The 11,963-nt window shown below is 46.2% G+C and overlaps 2 protein-coding genes across 2 annotated transcripts in view; one reads left to right on the top strand and one right to left on the bottom strand.

Moving 5' to 3' along the window:
* Positions 1-7,716, top strand: part of LOC116390979 (coatomer subunit beta') — a 10,921-nt gene extending 3,205 nt beyond the window's left edge. The window contains exons 7-21 of the mRNA XM_031861159.1: positions 11-193; positions 1,038-1,237; positions 1,673-1,783; positions 2,197-2,285; positions 2,383-2,489; positions 2,588-2,731; positions 2,945-3,075; positions 3,188-3,395; positions 3,653-3,763; positions 4,474-4,688; positions 4,782-4,874; positions 5,169-5,349; positions 5,527-5,598; positions 5,809-6,738; positions 6,858-7,716. Of these exons, the coding sequence (XP_031717019.1) occupies positions 11-193; positions 1,038-1,237; positions 1,673-1,783; positions 2,197-2,285; positions 2,383-2,489; positions 2,588-2,731; positions 2,945-3,075; positions 3,188-3,395; positions 3,653-3,763; positions 4,474-4,688; positions 4,782-4,874; positions 5,169-5,349; positions 5,527-5,598; positions 5,809-6,738; positions 6,858-6,947 (2,865 nt within the window). The 3' untranslated portion in view covers positions 6,948-7,716. The remainder of the gene's footprint in view (positions 1-10; positions 194-1,037; positions 1,238-1,672; positions 1,784-2,196; positions 2,286-2,382; positions 2,490-2,587; positions 2,732-2,944; positions 3,076-3,187; positions 3,396-3,652; positions 3,764-4,473; positions 4,689-4,781; positions 4,875-5,168; positions 5,350-5,526; positions 5,599-5,808; positions 6,739-6,857) is intronic.
* Positions 7,717-7,755: 39 nt separating this feature from the next.
* mrps22 (mitochondrial ribosomal protein S22) lies at positions 7,756-11,755 on the bottom strand. Its single transcript, XM_031861157.1, has 8 exons — positions 11,629-11,755; positions 10,760-10,917; positions 10,495-10,659; positions 10,251-10,394; positions 9,338-9,421; positions 8,965-9,110; positions 8,623-8,731; positions 7,756-8,107 (listed from the first exon to the last, which is right to left on the bottom strand). The coding sequence occupies exons 1-8, from the start codon at positions 11,753-11,755 to the stop codon at positions 8,015-8,017; spliced, it is 1,026 nt and encodes a 341-aa protein (XP_031717017.1). The 3' UTR covers positions 7,756-8,014.
* Positions 11,756-11,963: the final 208 nt, after the last annotated feature.

The raw sequence follows: 11,963 nt of genomic DNA, 5'->3' as shown, positions 1-11,963 counted from the left end.
ATCACCGCAGCATCTCCGTTCAATTGTGACCTCTTTGTTGTTTTCCTTAGGCACCGTTCGAGTGTGGCACTCCAACACCTACCGGCTGGAGAACACGCTCAACTACGGCATGGAGAGGGTGTGGTGTATAAGCAGCCAGCCTGGCTCCAACAGTGTGGCTCTGGGCTACGACGAAGGCAGCATCATCATCAAGGTATTCTCTCCCAGAAGGCTGTGGATGTTTCAAAGTCTCACATTTTCATCTTAAGGGGAGAGACACCCCAGGTAAAAGGGGTACAAATGAAACCTCCCCAGTTGATTACTGTTCCTGTTACTATCACATTAATTGGGTTTTTTTTCTGTTTAAATATGCAAATTAGGCATTATATAATGTAACATTTAGGAGAAATCTACTGATGCAAATAGACAAAACACATAAATGTGTATTTTGGATATTTTCTTTCCACTAGTCGGAAAAAAGATATGAAATTAAAGCAAATTAGCCTAAAATAACCGGAGCATTTAGTGACTCCCCTTAAGCACTACTACACTGTTTTCCCTAATTCCTCACGCAGATGTCTGAAATGATGAATTCTAACGGATATGTAGGTCAAGTGTCATGGTCTTGGTTACCAGAGCAGTCATCATTTAGTTTGCACAGTTTTTCCTTCAGCTGCTTTCAGCCTCTGAATGAGGTCCAATCATTGTGCTCGTGGAAGTCTCTCTTCTGTCAATGGGGCCTTGAGGTCAGCAGCGAGAAACCACAATTTAGGAAATAATGTCAATAATCTCTTCTAAACAAAAGAATGGAACGCTGACGTTCAATTTTAAACCATAAACAACCTCTGGTTATTAACACCCCCAGAGAAAACAGAGGACACAACCTCTCTATCCTCAGGGCGCTCATATAAAACACCTTCAGTCGGAGTAGATTATATTGCATTGTGTGATTGCATTGTGTGAGCGGAAGGAATATTTCTTGACCTGTAATATTGAAATGTCGCCGCTCCTTAACACCTCAACCCCCCCCTCTCCCGTGTGTTTCCTCTCCGTCTCAGCTGGGTCGGGAGGAGCCGGCCATGTCCATGGACGCCAGTGGGAAGGTCATGTGGGCTCGCCACTCCGAGGTGCAGCAGGCCAACCTGAAGGCCATGGGAGACGCCGAGATCAGGGACGGAGAGAGGCTGCAGCTGGGCGTCAAGGACATGGGCAGCTGTGAGATCTTCCCCCAGACCATCCAACACAGCCCCAACGGGAGGTGAGACGCCGGGCCGCGGGGGATCCTTTCCCTTTGCCCTCACCGAAATGTGCTCCATCACATCTAGACTTTTTAAGTTTAATTTGAAAGTTTATCCCCCAATAGAGCATCCTCTTCACGTGGAAGTTCATTCATCAAGTGTGAAGGCTTTTATTTGACAGATCAGATAGTTATGAGCATCATAGAGCAGATTATGGACTTTGTTTTTTACACAGTTGATAATGTCAGTCCTGGTTTGATCTTTTTAAAGAGGGGTTCATATTTCTTATATGATTTGGAGGGAGGACACATTTAAGTGTAACTATCCAGGTCACATGTGAGTGCAGGTAGAAGAAGAAAGAGAAGTGGTGCCTACCGGATTCTTTTGGGGAGAGAAGAAGTTTCAAAATATAAAGTTATATCTGGATGTGAATGTGTGTTTGTGTTTTTCTGTAGATTCGTCGTGGTGTGTGGAGACGGAGAGTACATCATCTACACCGCCATGGCCCTGAGGAACAAGAGCTTCGGCTCGGCTCAAGAGTTCGTCTGGGCCCACGACTCCTCTCAGTAAGTCCTGAAAGGAACAGCTCGGCATTTAGGGAAATACACGTCGGAGTAAGATGACGAGATTGACATTATTAGCTCAGCATGAAGATTTTCTTTTCAATTTTGGACAGAGTTCGCTTTAGCCGTTTCCCCTTGCTTCAGTCTTTACAGTATGCTAAGCTAGGCTAACCATCTCTTTGCTTTAGCTTCATATTTAGTGAACGGACATGAGTTCAGCATCTATTTAGTATATTTATGAAAGTACATTTCCCAAGATGTCAAAACTATTCCTTCAGCTAGTAAGAGCTGTAAATGATGTGTAATAAGAGTAATTAACTTCACCGACTGATGTGGTGAGGCACATTATAATAAAGTGTGTACATTGTGTTATATATAGGTGTATATTTATATATATGTGTACATTGTTTTCATAGGTATGCCATAAGGGAGGGCAGCAGTAGGATCAAAATATTCAAGAACTTCAAAGAGAAGAATGCTTTTAAACCTGACTTCGGGGCTGAAGGTGAGCTTTATTTCCTATTCATTCATTTTGTGTGTACACAATATGTATGTGTGTGTGTGTGTCTATGTCTAATGCCTGGTGTCCTGCTGTCCCACAGGTATCTTTGGTGGCTTCTTACTGGGCGTGAGGTCAAACAGCGGCCTGGCCTTCTACGACTGGGAGAGTTCTGAACTGATCCGCCGTATCGAGATCCAGCCTAAACACGTGCGTCACGCCGTTCTGGCTCTTGCTGTGCATCTCCAGCGGTCCGTCCGTCCGTCTGTTGCCCTTATTATAACAACACGTGGTCCTGCTGTCTTTAGATCTTCTGGTCTGACTCTGGGGAGCTGGTGTGTATCGGTACAGACGAGTCCTTCTTTGTGCTGCGCTACCTACCAGAGAGAGTGGCAGCGGCCCAGGAGTCCAAGGAGGAGATAACAGAGGATGGGATCGAGGGCGCCTTCGAGGTCAGAGAAAAGCGTGTTTTCCTAAACGAACAGGCCGAGCGTAATCTCCAGAAACACATAATGGAATTCACACTAACATAAGAAAAACGTTTGAAATGTCATCCTGGAAGATGCAGATAATCTGCTGAGGAATGTATGTTTTTTTTGAATGAAGTTCTAGCAATTATTTCCAATGACTATTTGATTCTTTCTTGTTTTATTCCTGGCGACCAGGTGCTGGGGGAGGTCCCGGGGGTGGTGAAGACAGGGGTTTGGGTGGGAGACTGCTTCATCTACACCAGCTCTCTGAACAGACTGAACTACTATGTGGGAGGAGAGCTCATTACCATCGCTCACCTGGACAGGTACAATGCATGTATATATACAATTATATACAATTACAAAGATGTGTACCCCATCATCAGCGTCGGGGCCATGACCAAGGAGTGCCTTGAATCGGGTCTTTCTCCTGTGCAGGACCATGTATCTGCTGGGCTACATCCCCAAGGACGACCGGCTCTACCTCGGAGACAAGGAGCTGAACGTCATCAGCTACGCGCTGCTGCTGTCGGTGCTGGAGTACCAGACGGCTGTCATGAGGAGGGACTTCAGCACGGCCGACAAGGTCCTACCCACGATCCCCAAGGAGCAGAGGACCAGGGTGGCCAACTTTTTGGAGAAACAGGTACGTTCATCCACCAGCATTCGTGCAGCTCGGTGCTGCTGATTATAAATGTATGAGATTTATTTCGATATGGAATGCATCATTTTCAGAACATCAGGCAGCCAGATGGAGTAAAACCTTCCGGGCAGAATTCTTGTGTGCTACTTTTTCACATTCACATACCTAATCTTCCACTGTTGGCAGCTGTCGGACAGAGCAGAATGCTTGGAACAGAATATTCACAACTGTCGACTGTGGTTTTTTTGTGTGCCGTGCAGGGCTTCAGACAGCAGGCCCTGGCCGTGTCCACCGACCCGGAGCACAGGTTTGAACTGGCCCTGCATCTGGGGGAGCTCAAGATGGCGCACCAACTGGCCCTGGAGGCAGAGGTCAGAGCCCACACGAAAACAACACGGAGCCTGTCCCACATCTGTAACACACACTAACTCCATGCACACTAATCGTGATAGTGTACAAAACTATCCTTCACCATTTTCATACTAACAAGAAACGATGTGTGACGTCGTCAATCGAACTGCGACTTTGGAAACCTATTGTCATTTCAGGAAGATAAAAACAATTTTAATGGTTTAATACACATGTTTTTTTTTAGTGGTTCTACCACAGTCCACAATTTGTTTTCAGCTGAGAGCAGCTCTTCCATTTCATTTTTGCATTGCATTGTGGGAGAATAGAGTGCATCAGCAGCACACTCTAAGGTCTAGCAGTATGTCGTATGCATATTGTCGGCTTTGGGTGTCGTTTATTTTGTTATTTTTATTGTGTGAACGTACTCAAGCTTGAATTTAAATAGTTAAGTGAGAAACCAAAGTAATGAATGCGTTGAAAGGCTAAAAAAGACGGCACACAATCAGATTTGTTGTTTTAAATGATTTTCTTTGAGTAGCAGCTGTGTCATATGCAGGATAATGTATGAAGAATCATTTTTACTCAAGCAGTCTTACAGGGTGAGTCGCAACCGCGGCCACCCAGACATAGTGACTGCTTCACAGTGTGTTGTTGTCGAGGTTCATGCTTCTCCTGTGATAATCCTCTCTCCCTCCTGTCTCTTTGGCACCTTGGCCTGCGGGGGATCCAGTCAGAGCACAAGTGGAAGCAGCTGGCAGAGCTCGCGACCACAAAGTGCCAGTTCAGCTTGGCTCAGGAGTGCCTGCACCAGGCTCAGGATTATGGGGGATTACTGCTGTTGGCCACCGCCTCGGGCAACGCCAACATGGTGGGCAAGTTGGCCGAGGGGGCGGAGAGGGACGGGAAGACCAACGTGGCCTTTCTCACCTACTTCCTGCAGGGAAGGTGAGAGGAGGGAGGGGAGCTGAGTTTGAATCCAGATTTCAATCAACTAACTCAAGTTAGTTTATTTTATTATTCATTTCTGCATTTGCCCAGGTTGGACAAGTGTCTGGACCTTCTCATCGACACAGGTCGGTTGCCAGAGGCTGCATTTCTGGCAAGGACATATCTGCCCAGCCATGTGTCGAGGTACAGTTGTTTCCATTGAGTGCACAGAGTGTTGTACTCCAGTGTCCTGGCTGTGTCTGTGGGCATCAATCTTATATTCATACGTGACCTGCAGAAACTTTGCATACACTCTACTATTCTGCCTGTAATTTGAAATAAATACAATTTCTTGTTTCCCAGAGGACAAGAAATTTACTCCAAATCAAAATCTGTAGATGCAAATACTAAATGTTTTTGATAATGGTAATATCTATATCTGCGTGTATATTTACACATTGCATCGTTGGTGAGCTGTATACGCTTCCCTTCTTCCAGGGTGGTGAAGCTGTGGAAGGAGAGTCTGTCCAAGGTCAACCAGAAGGCGGCAGACGCTCTGGCTGACCCCTCCCAGTACAGCAACCTGTTCCCGGGCCTCCAGCAAGCCCTGCTGGCTGAGGGGTACCTGAAGGAGACTCATGTCGGGGTCAGGCCTGCTGCAGAATACCCACTCGTCATGGTCAGTGGAAGCCAGAGGAGCTATGCTTTAGTGACTCTATTCTAGACCAGGCACTTAGTTCATTGCTGCACAAGTTGTAAAATGTTGCAGTTTTTTGTTCTCTTGTTATTTCATCATCTGATTTTACTCTTCATACTTTGAGCATCGTGTTTGAGATGACTTCTCTCTGTTCTTCAGCCAAACGAGGACCGTAATGTTCTGGAGGAATCTGCAGGTTTTGAGTCTAAAGGAGAGCTCACAGAGCCAGAGGTGAGGACCTGTACCTGTCACACCAAGATGGCGCTCCTTTAGCTGAACCTGTGACCAAAATATCTAAATGTATAATATCTGAACCCAATACAGACAGTGGTCTCTTAAAGAATAGGTCCACATTTTTACAATCATGTATTGATATTTGTACTTTTTTAAAGGTGAACCGATCCTTTTAAAAGAGAGTTTGTATGTCTGCTTGTTCTACAGGGAGAGGTGGAGAGCATGAATGAAACCGTCATGGTGGCAGCGGTGACGGAGGCTGCACCTGCAGAAACGGCAATGGTGGAGGAACCCATTCTTCTAAAACAGGAGATCGTTGATCCCGTTCCAGCAACAGAAGAAGAAGAAGCCATCCCGGCAGCAGCCGCCCCTCTGCCTGTCGCAGCAACGGAAGAGCATGTTGAACCAGAGGAAGCAGAGTCGGCGTCTTCAGAGGACGACACCTTCGTTGAGTCAGGGGAGGCTTTAATCTCTGTAGAAGACGACGTTTTGGAGTCCACCACAGAGATTCCCCCCGCAGAGCCCGAGATGGTACGATCCAGTCCCGTGGAAGATGTCCGACCATCAGTTGAGACAGATGTTCAGGAGATTTCTCCAGCGACTGATCCTGCTGCCTGTGAGTCCGAAACACATCTAATCGAGACAATGTCAGAAACCATCACGGCAACGGAGGAGACACCAAGTGAAACCATATCAACAGAGTGTGTCCCGGTCAGCACTGGTCTGATAGTTGATACCGATGTAACAGAATCTATAGCACCTGAAGGAATGCCTGTTTATGAAGAACAGGAAGCAGGTGCCATCTCCTCAGAAGCACCAGCGGCGCTACCTGTAGCAGTGGAGGAGCTCATCTCCTTCGAAAGCACGGACAGTCTGCCGCTGGACGATCCTGTTCAAAGCCAAACTCTTCCATATCTGGCCCTCGATCCGCTGCTGGACCCACTCCGAGACACGATGCCACTGCTGAAGCCGGTCCCGGCGCAGGAACCGAAACAAGCAGAGCAAACCACAACACTCCCAGTAGAGCCGGAGGAGAACCTGGAACCTGCAGTGGTTCTAAAGCCAGAGGTTTTATCCCCCGAAGAGGAGGCGGGTCCTAAGGAACCTGCAGAGGACCTCGACGCAGAGATAGATGAGGTGAATGTCTGTTTTTAATCATATGGCAAAAATATTGGCACGACTATGGAATAAAATATAATATTATGGAGCCATGAACTTCCTCTTTCCCTAAATGCAACGCATTTTGTTCCCTGTAGATCCTGGATGATCTGGATCTGGACAATTTTGACCTGGAAGACATCGACACCTCAGATGTTAACCTGGATGATGATTGCTTGAGTGAATAGGAAGAAGAACCTTTTTTCACGAGCCACACAGTTCTGTTTTTTTTCAGTGACCAAAGAACTCAAAGGGTTTCCTAAGACGATAAGCGGTGAGACGAAAATGCATTTCAGTTTAATTGACAAGCATTTGCTTTCTCGGTTGTAGGAATAAATTGTTCCAAAATTACACTTTTATGAATGCAGAAATGAAGCCACAGCCTTAATTAACCATTGGGAAGTGTCCAGGCTGTGTTTACACTTAAATGGGAATAAGACAAAACAAGGTGTGTGTGTGTTGGGAAATATGGGATACATTGCAGCCAGTCAACATATCCTGCTCAGCCTGTTGGGGACCTTTTATTTTTTACACTACAGATATATGCTTCACCAGATTGTTAATGTTCACTAGTAATACACTCTCAGTACCTCATACCTCACAGTGAGACACCGCTGTTGATCAGGGTGTTATTGAAGAGTTTGAATATTTTTTTTTTTTGACATTCCTGCTGATACAAGGCTGCCTTTTTATAAATAGTATGCAATAAAAAATGTTGCACAAGCCTGTGATTTGGACAAATTCCCCCTATTCGGTTACATGTAATGTCTTAAATACCTCTTTGTTGTAATATTTTCATACGTTAACTTCTCAAAGCTCGTATGAACACAGACCGCTGCTTTTAGTTTGTCGGATGAACTTCAGTGAAAACAGTGTTTCTGTTATAAGTGCCTTACATGTGTGTGTGTCTTAAAGGATGGGTGGTACTGTGGGAAAAAATTAAAAGCTTCAATCAAGTCTTCTGTGTTATCCAGGAAGTCATTTTACTCCAACGCGTTACAAGTACAAAGATCTTTATTTTGGTATGTACATCATTTGACTCGGAGCTCCAAATGAAACACACGTAGAGACGATACGAGGTTTGTTTCCCCTCTATGGAGAAATGACTAACTTCTTGCATCATGGATGAGAAGTGAATAGCTCAGTCAAGGAGCACATGTATTAGTGGGAGGCAATATTCTGTCCATTCCTGTGGCGATGTGAACCATTCCTCATTGTGGATAAACGTGTATATTCCTATTTAGCAGTGGGTCGGTCATTCAGCAGAGCTCTTAGCAGCCAGCTGCTTGTACGCCTGCAGGGCCAGCTCGATGTAGCCCGACCGCTGGGACTCCTTCTGGGCATAGATCTGCAGAGGACACGGGGAGAAAGGTCACCATAGAAACTTTGGAGGTTTGCAAAAATTAATTATTTTAGTGGCAGACTAATAAAAACACAGCTCTGTGCTCCACGATCATGCATGACTAACAGAGGCCTTGCGTGTTAACAGAAAGACACAAGCGTGTCTCCTGCCGCTAACCGTTCACATTAAATGGCTGTCATTCTTAATGCCCCCCCCCCACTGCCTCTAGGCCCAGGGGCTGTGAGCACTAATAAGACCTGATGTGTCCTGGGCTTGGCCCCGCAGTTCCCACGCTGTAGACAAACCCAAAACCCTCACGTAGGAAACTTTAGAAGAGGCCCTCACTTGACCTCTCAAAAGAGCTACCCTGACTCCTGATTTACTCCCAATGCCCGGGGGGGACACGATTTATACGACCCGGACAATTTCTATAGATAATATACACACAGCAAAGTGAATAGAAGTGTAAAAAACGGCGCTACGTCAGCAGATATTTCAAGCTAAAGTCGAGTTGTTCTCACCTTCAGCAGGTCGGCGCCGGCGGCCTGCTGGCCGGCGGCTTCCTGGGCCGACTCGCTGTGGGGGTGGACCGCGTGGAACAGAGACACAAGGCTCACTGCATCCTGGAGGCTAGACACACACACTAAAGGCTTAGGTATCAGCTTTACACTGGCTGGGTTGACCAATAAAAAGGTAGATGTTCAAGCCTCAACATTGGTTGCAAAAACAGCTTCTCATACCTTATTAACCATGCACGCATCTCTCTCTCACTCACTCACTCACTCACTCACACACACACACACACTCACACTCACACACACTCACACACTCACACACACACACACACACAAACACAAACTCACAGCTCTCTCTTCAGCATGTCCACTATGAGCCCGTCCACCCTGCGAGCGCTGAGCAGGTGCCAGGCCAGGCCTCCAAAGTGTCTGGTGGAGCGCAGCAGCTCATATTTGCCGTGCTTGTCCAGGTCCTCATAGGTGGCCGCATGTACCTAGACACATCGAGTGGGACGTGATCCTAAATCCACTGGACGTTGTAGATACTCAGCACAATGCTCCTTACATCAAATTCATGAACTCCCATTTTACACTCCGTATGAAGTGACCCAAAGAAAATACAGGACCGACTGTGGAGATTTCACGGTGTAACGAGCTACATGCAGTCTACAGAGTCCAGCGCAGGTCAAAATAACAGTGGGAAAAATCAATGTCATCTTACCCTGATGTAGTCTGAGGAGTCTGGTTCAAATTGGACCAGACACAGGTCCAACACGTCCTCGTGGCGGTCCTGGGAAAACACCATCTTAACAGAGAGGGAGAATGTGAGGATTAAAGCCTCCAGACACTCACTGGACACCCACACAGGTGTCCCCACTCATTCCGCCTGATTAGCTGCTCTTCTCAGGACCGTATCGGTGTTCACAGAACTCACAATCCTGCAACAGCTCTTACACCAGTTCAGAGAAACCGAAAGCTGCTAGATGGACGACTACGAACCGGAATACTATGGTGTGTATGTCTCTTAACCAGGCGTTTGTCTGCCATGCTTGTGCAGCCTAAACTCCACTCTTACTGAATATAAATAAAACATATAATGGTACACACAGTGACACTGACACCTGTACGATACACACATTATACACTGGTTCAATCGTTTTGTTGAGAATTGTGATGTCAAATCATTCAGTACTACACAGACTGTGCTGTGTGTTCACGGCAGAAAACTCACAAAAGTCTGTTTGCAAACAATAAGCAGGCTTTTTGTTTTTTACCAACAGACATTTGTACATGTCACAGTAGGAAATGCACAGGTGTTACGAATAACATCAACAACGGCTGAATTACATTTGGCTGCTTCAGTTTCAGAGTATTGTGCCGGCCGGCTCGCTGTCACAACGCACTGGAACATTTGAACGGACCAGAGACTTCGTTAGTGTTATTAGAAACACCTGAGCTTTTTCAGCTATGACGAGTCAAAATACGAGCCGTGAAAAAAAAAAAAAAAGGCCCGAAGAATGAATTGAAAGTGGTAGAAAGACAGCTACAGAAAGATCTGGAAAAACAGCTCTGCTCAGATCTGCTAAGTTTAACTGGATGCAAATAAATAGCCTAAGTATCATGACACTTCCCACCTTGATGTTCTCCTCCTTGAAGATGAGCGGCGCTGTGAGTTTGCGTCCATCCTTGGGGAAGTAGACCTGAATGAGCCGGTCTCTCTCCTCCCACGTTGCCTTCCTAAGGGCCCCGTTGGGTTCCCGTACGACAATGAACCTCTCCTGGGGGGGTGGGGGGAATAAAGTATGTAAGGATACATTTGAGAAATGTTCTGGTCCAGAGTCCCTTAACGGAGTACGTATTTCAACACAATGTGCGTACCCTGTGTGGGATGTTGTAGGTGATGTCTGTGAAGACGTATTTGGCTGTGTCCATGTCATCCAGGATCTTGTCCTCCGACAGCACATCGTTGATGGGCTTCCTCTCCGGCAGGACGGGGGGCATCTGCAGCAACTTCTTCGCCTGCTCTGTGGCTAACTCGACCGCCTGCAAACACACACACAAGGGGTTAGATGAAACATGTGTTACCGTGACTTGTGAGTGCCTGATTGAGATGGGCTTTCATGGTTTATTTAAAAAGGAGCACCTGCTCCAGTTGCTCGTCAGTCATGAGTTTATATGTGGGCGGGTTCAGCTCCTCTTTAATGGGTCGGAACACTTTCTGCAGGTCCAGGCCGGTGATCCCGGTGAGGACGTCCTGCACAGCTGGATCTGTGAACTGGGGTTTTGCATTGTCTGAGAGAGCTGGAGAAACAAGATGCACACGTCAATCGCGTGCACAAACTACAGGACGATGCATGTCAAAGGTTTCTAGACAATTTCATATTGGTTTACATTGCTGGCTGTTAAAGCCACAACACACAAGTGGAATGCATCGATGAGGAGTTCTAACAAATGTTCATTGTAGCTTGTAGTAAAAGAAGACAGAACAGACTCTTAACAAATAATGCCATTTTTGACTGAAAAGTGAGGAGTCTACATATCGACATGAACTATATCTAAAACTCATTATTAAGACCTTTGAAAACGAATACAGCTCCCCTCTCCAGTACGAGATGCGATGTGTACACTAAGCAACGTCTCTTGGGATTAAAACTCAACTTTCATCATCATTTTGATCATTTCTTCCTCAGTTGAAATTAACATGCTAGCCCTGTAGGAAGCTAGCACTTGATCCCCTAATATTGTATTATATTACAAAGCTGCTCGCATTTCATTTGCTAACATAATGCCGAATTTACGGACAGACTCTAATCATTTGTTCAACACATTAAACATTGATCTACAGGGTCTATAGCTTGTCAAATAGGTACGGGAAGGTAAAATTGGCAGATTTCTTAAGCGAGTTTGACACCCGCACTGACAGCACCGAGGCTAACGAAACACGCTACAAGGTCAGTGTTACAGTGAAGAAAATAACGCGACTACAATGATATTCATCCCGTTAAAACATACCTTTGTCTTGTGTCCCGCTACAAAGCGCCCTGACGCCGCATCGCGCCAACATTTGCCTGCTCTTTTGCACATTTTTCACCCGAGAGTAGGTCCGTAATAAGCACCGTGCCGTACCGAGCGCCGCCATGTTTGTTGTGACTTCATCCACGCGACATGACCTCACAGTTCAACCACCGAGCGCTGCTGGGACATGTAGTCTGTTTTCCTGAGTAGACGTTTTGTTTATTTTTCTCTCCCACGAGCTACCATGGGCCATTTCGTCAACACTGTTGAGTCAACAGTAACAGACTAAACAAGCGGGTCAAGAAGCAAAAGACTTCCGGTTTTTAGTGCCG

This window comes from Anarrhichthys ocellatus, unplaced genomic scaffold (assembly GCF_004355925.1).
Source record: "Anarrhichthys ocellatus isolate YVR2014 unplaced genomic scaffold, GSC_Weel_1.0 scaffold24, whole genome shotgun sequence".
Lineage (NCBI taxonomy): Eukaryota > Metazoa > Chordata > Actinopteri > Perciformes > Anarhichadidae > Anarrhichthys > Anarrhichthys ocellatus.
This window is presented reverse-complemented; position numbering and strand designations above follow the sequence as displayed.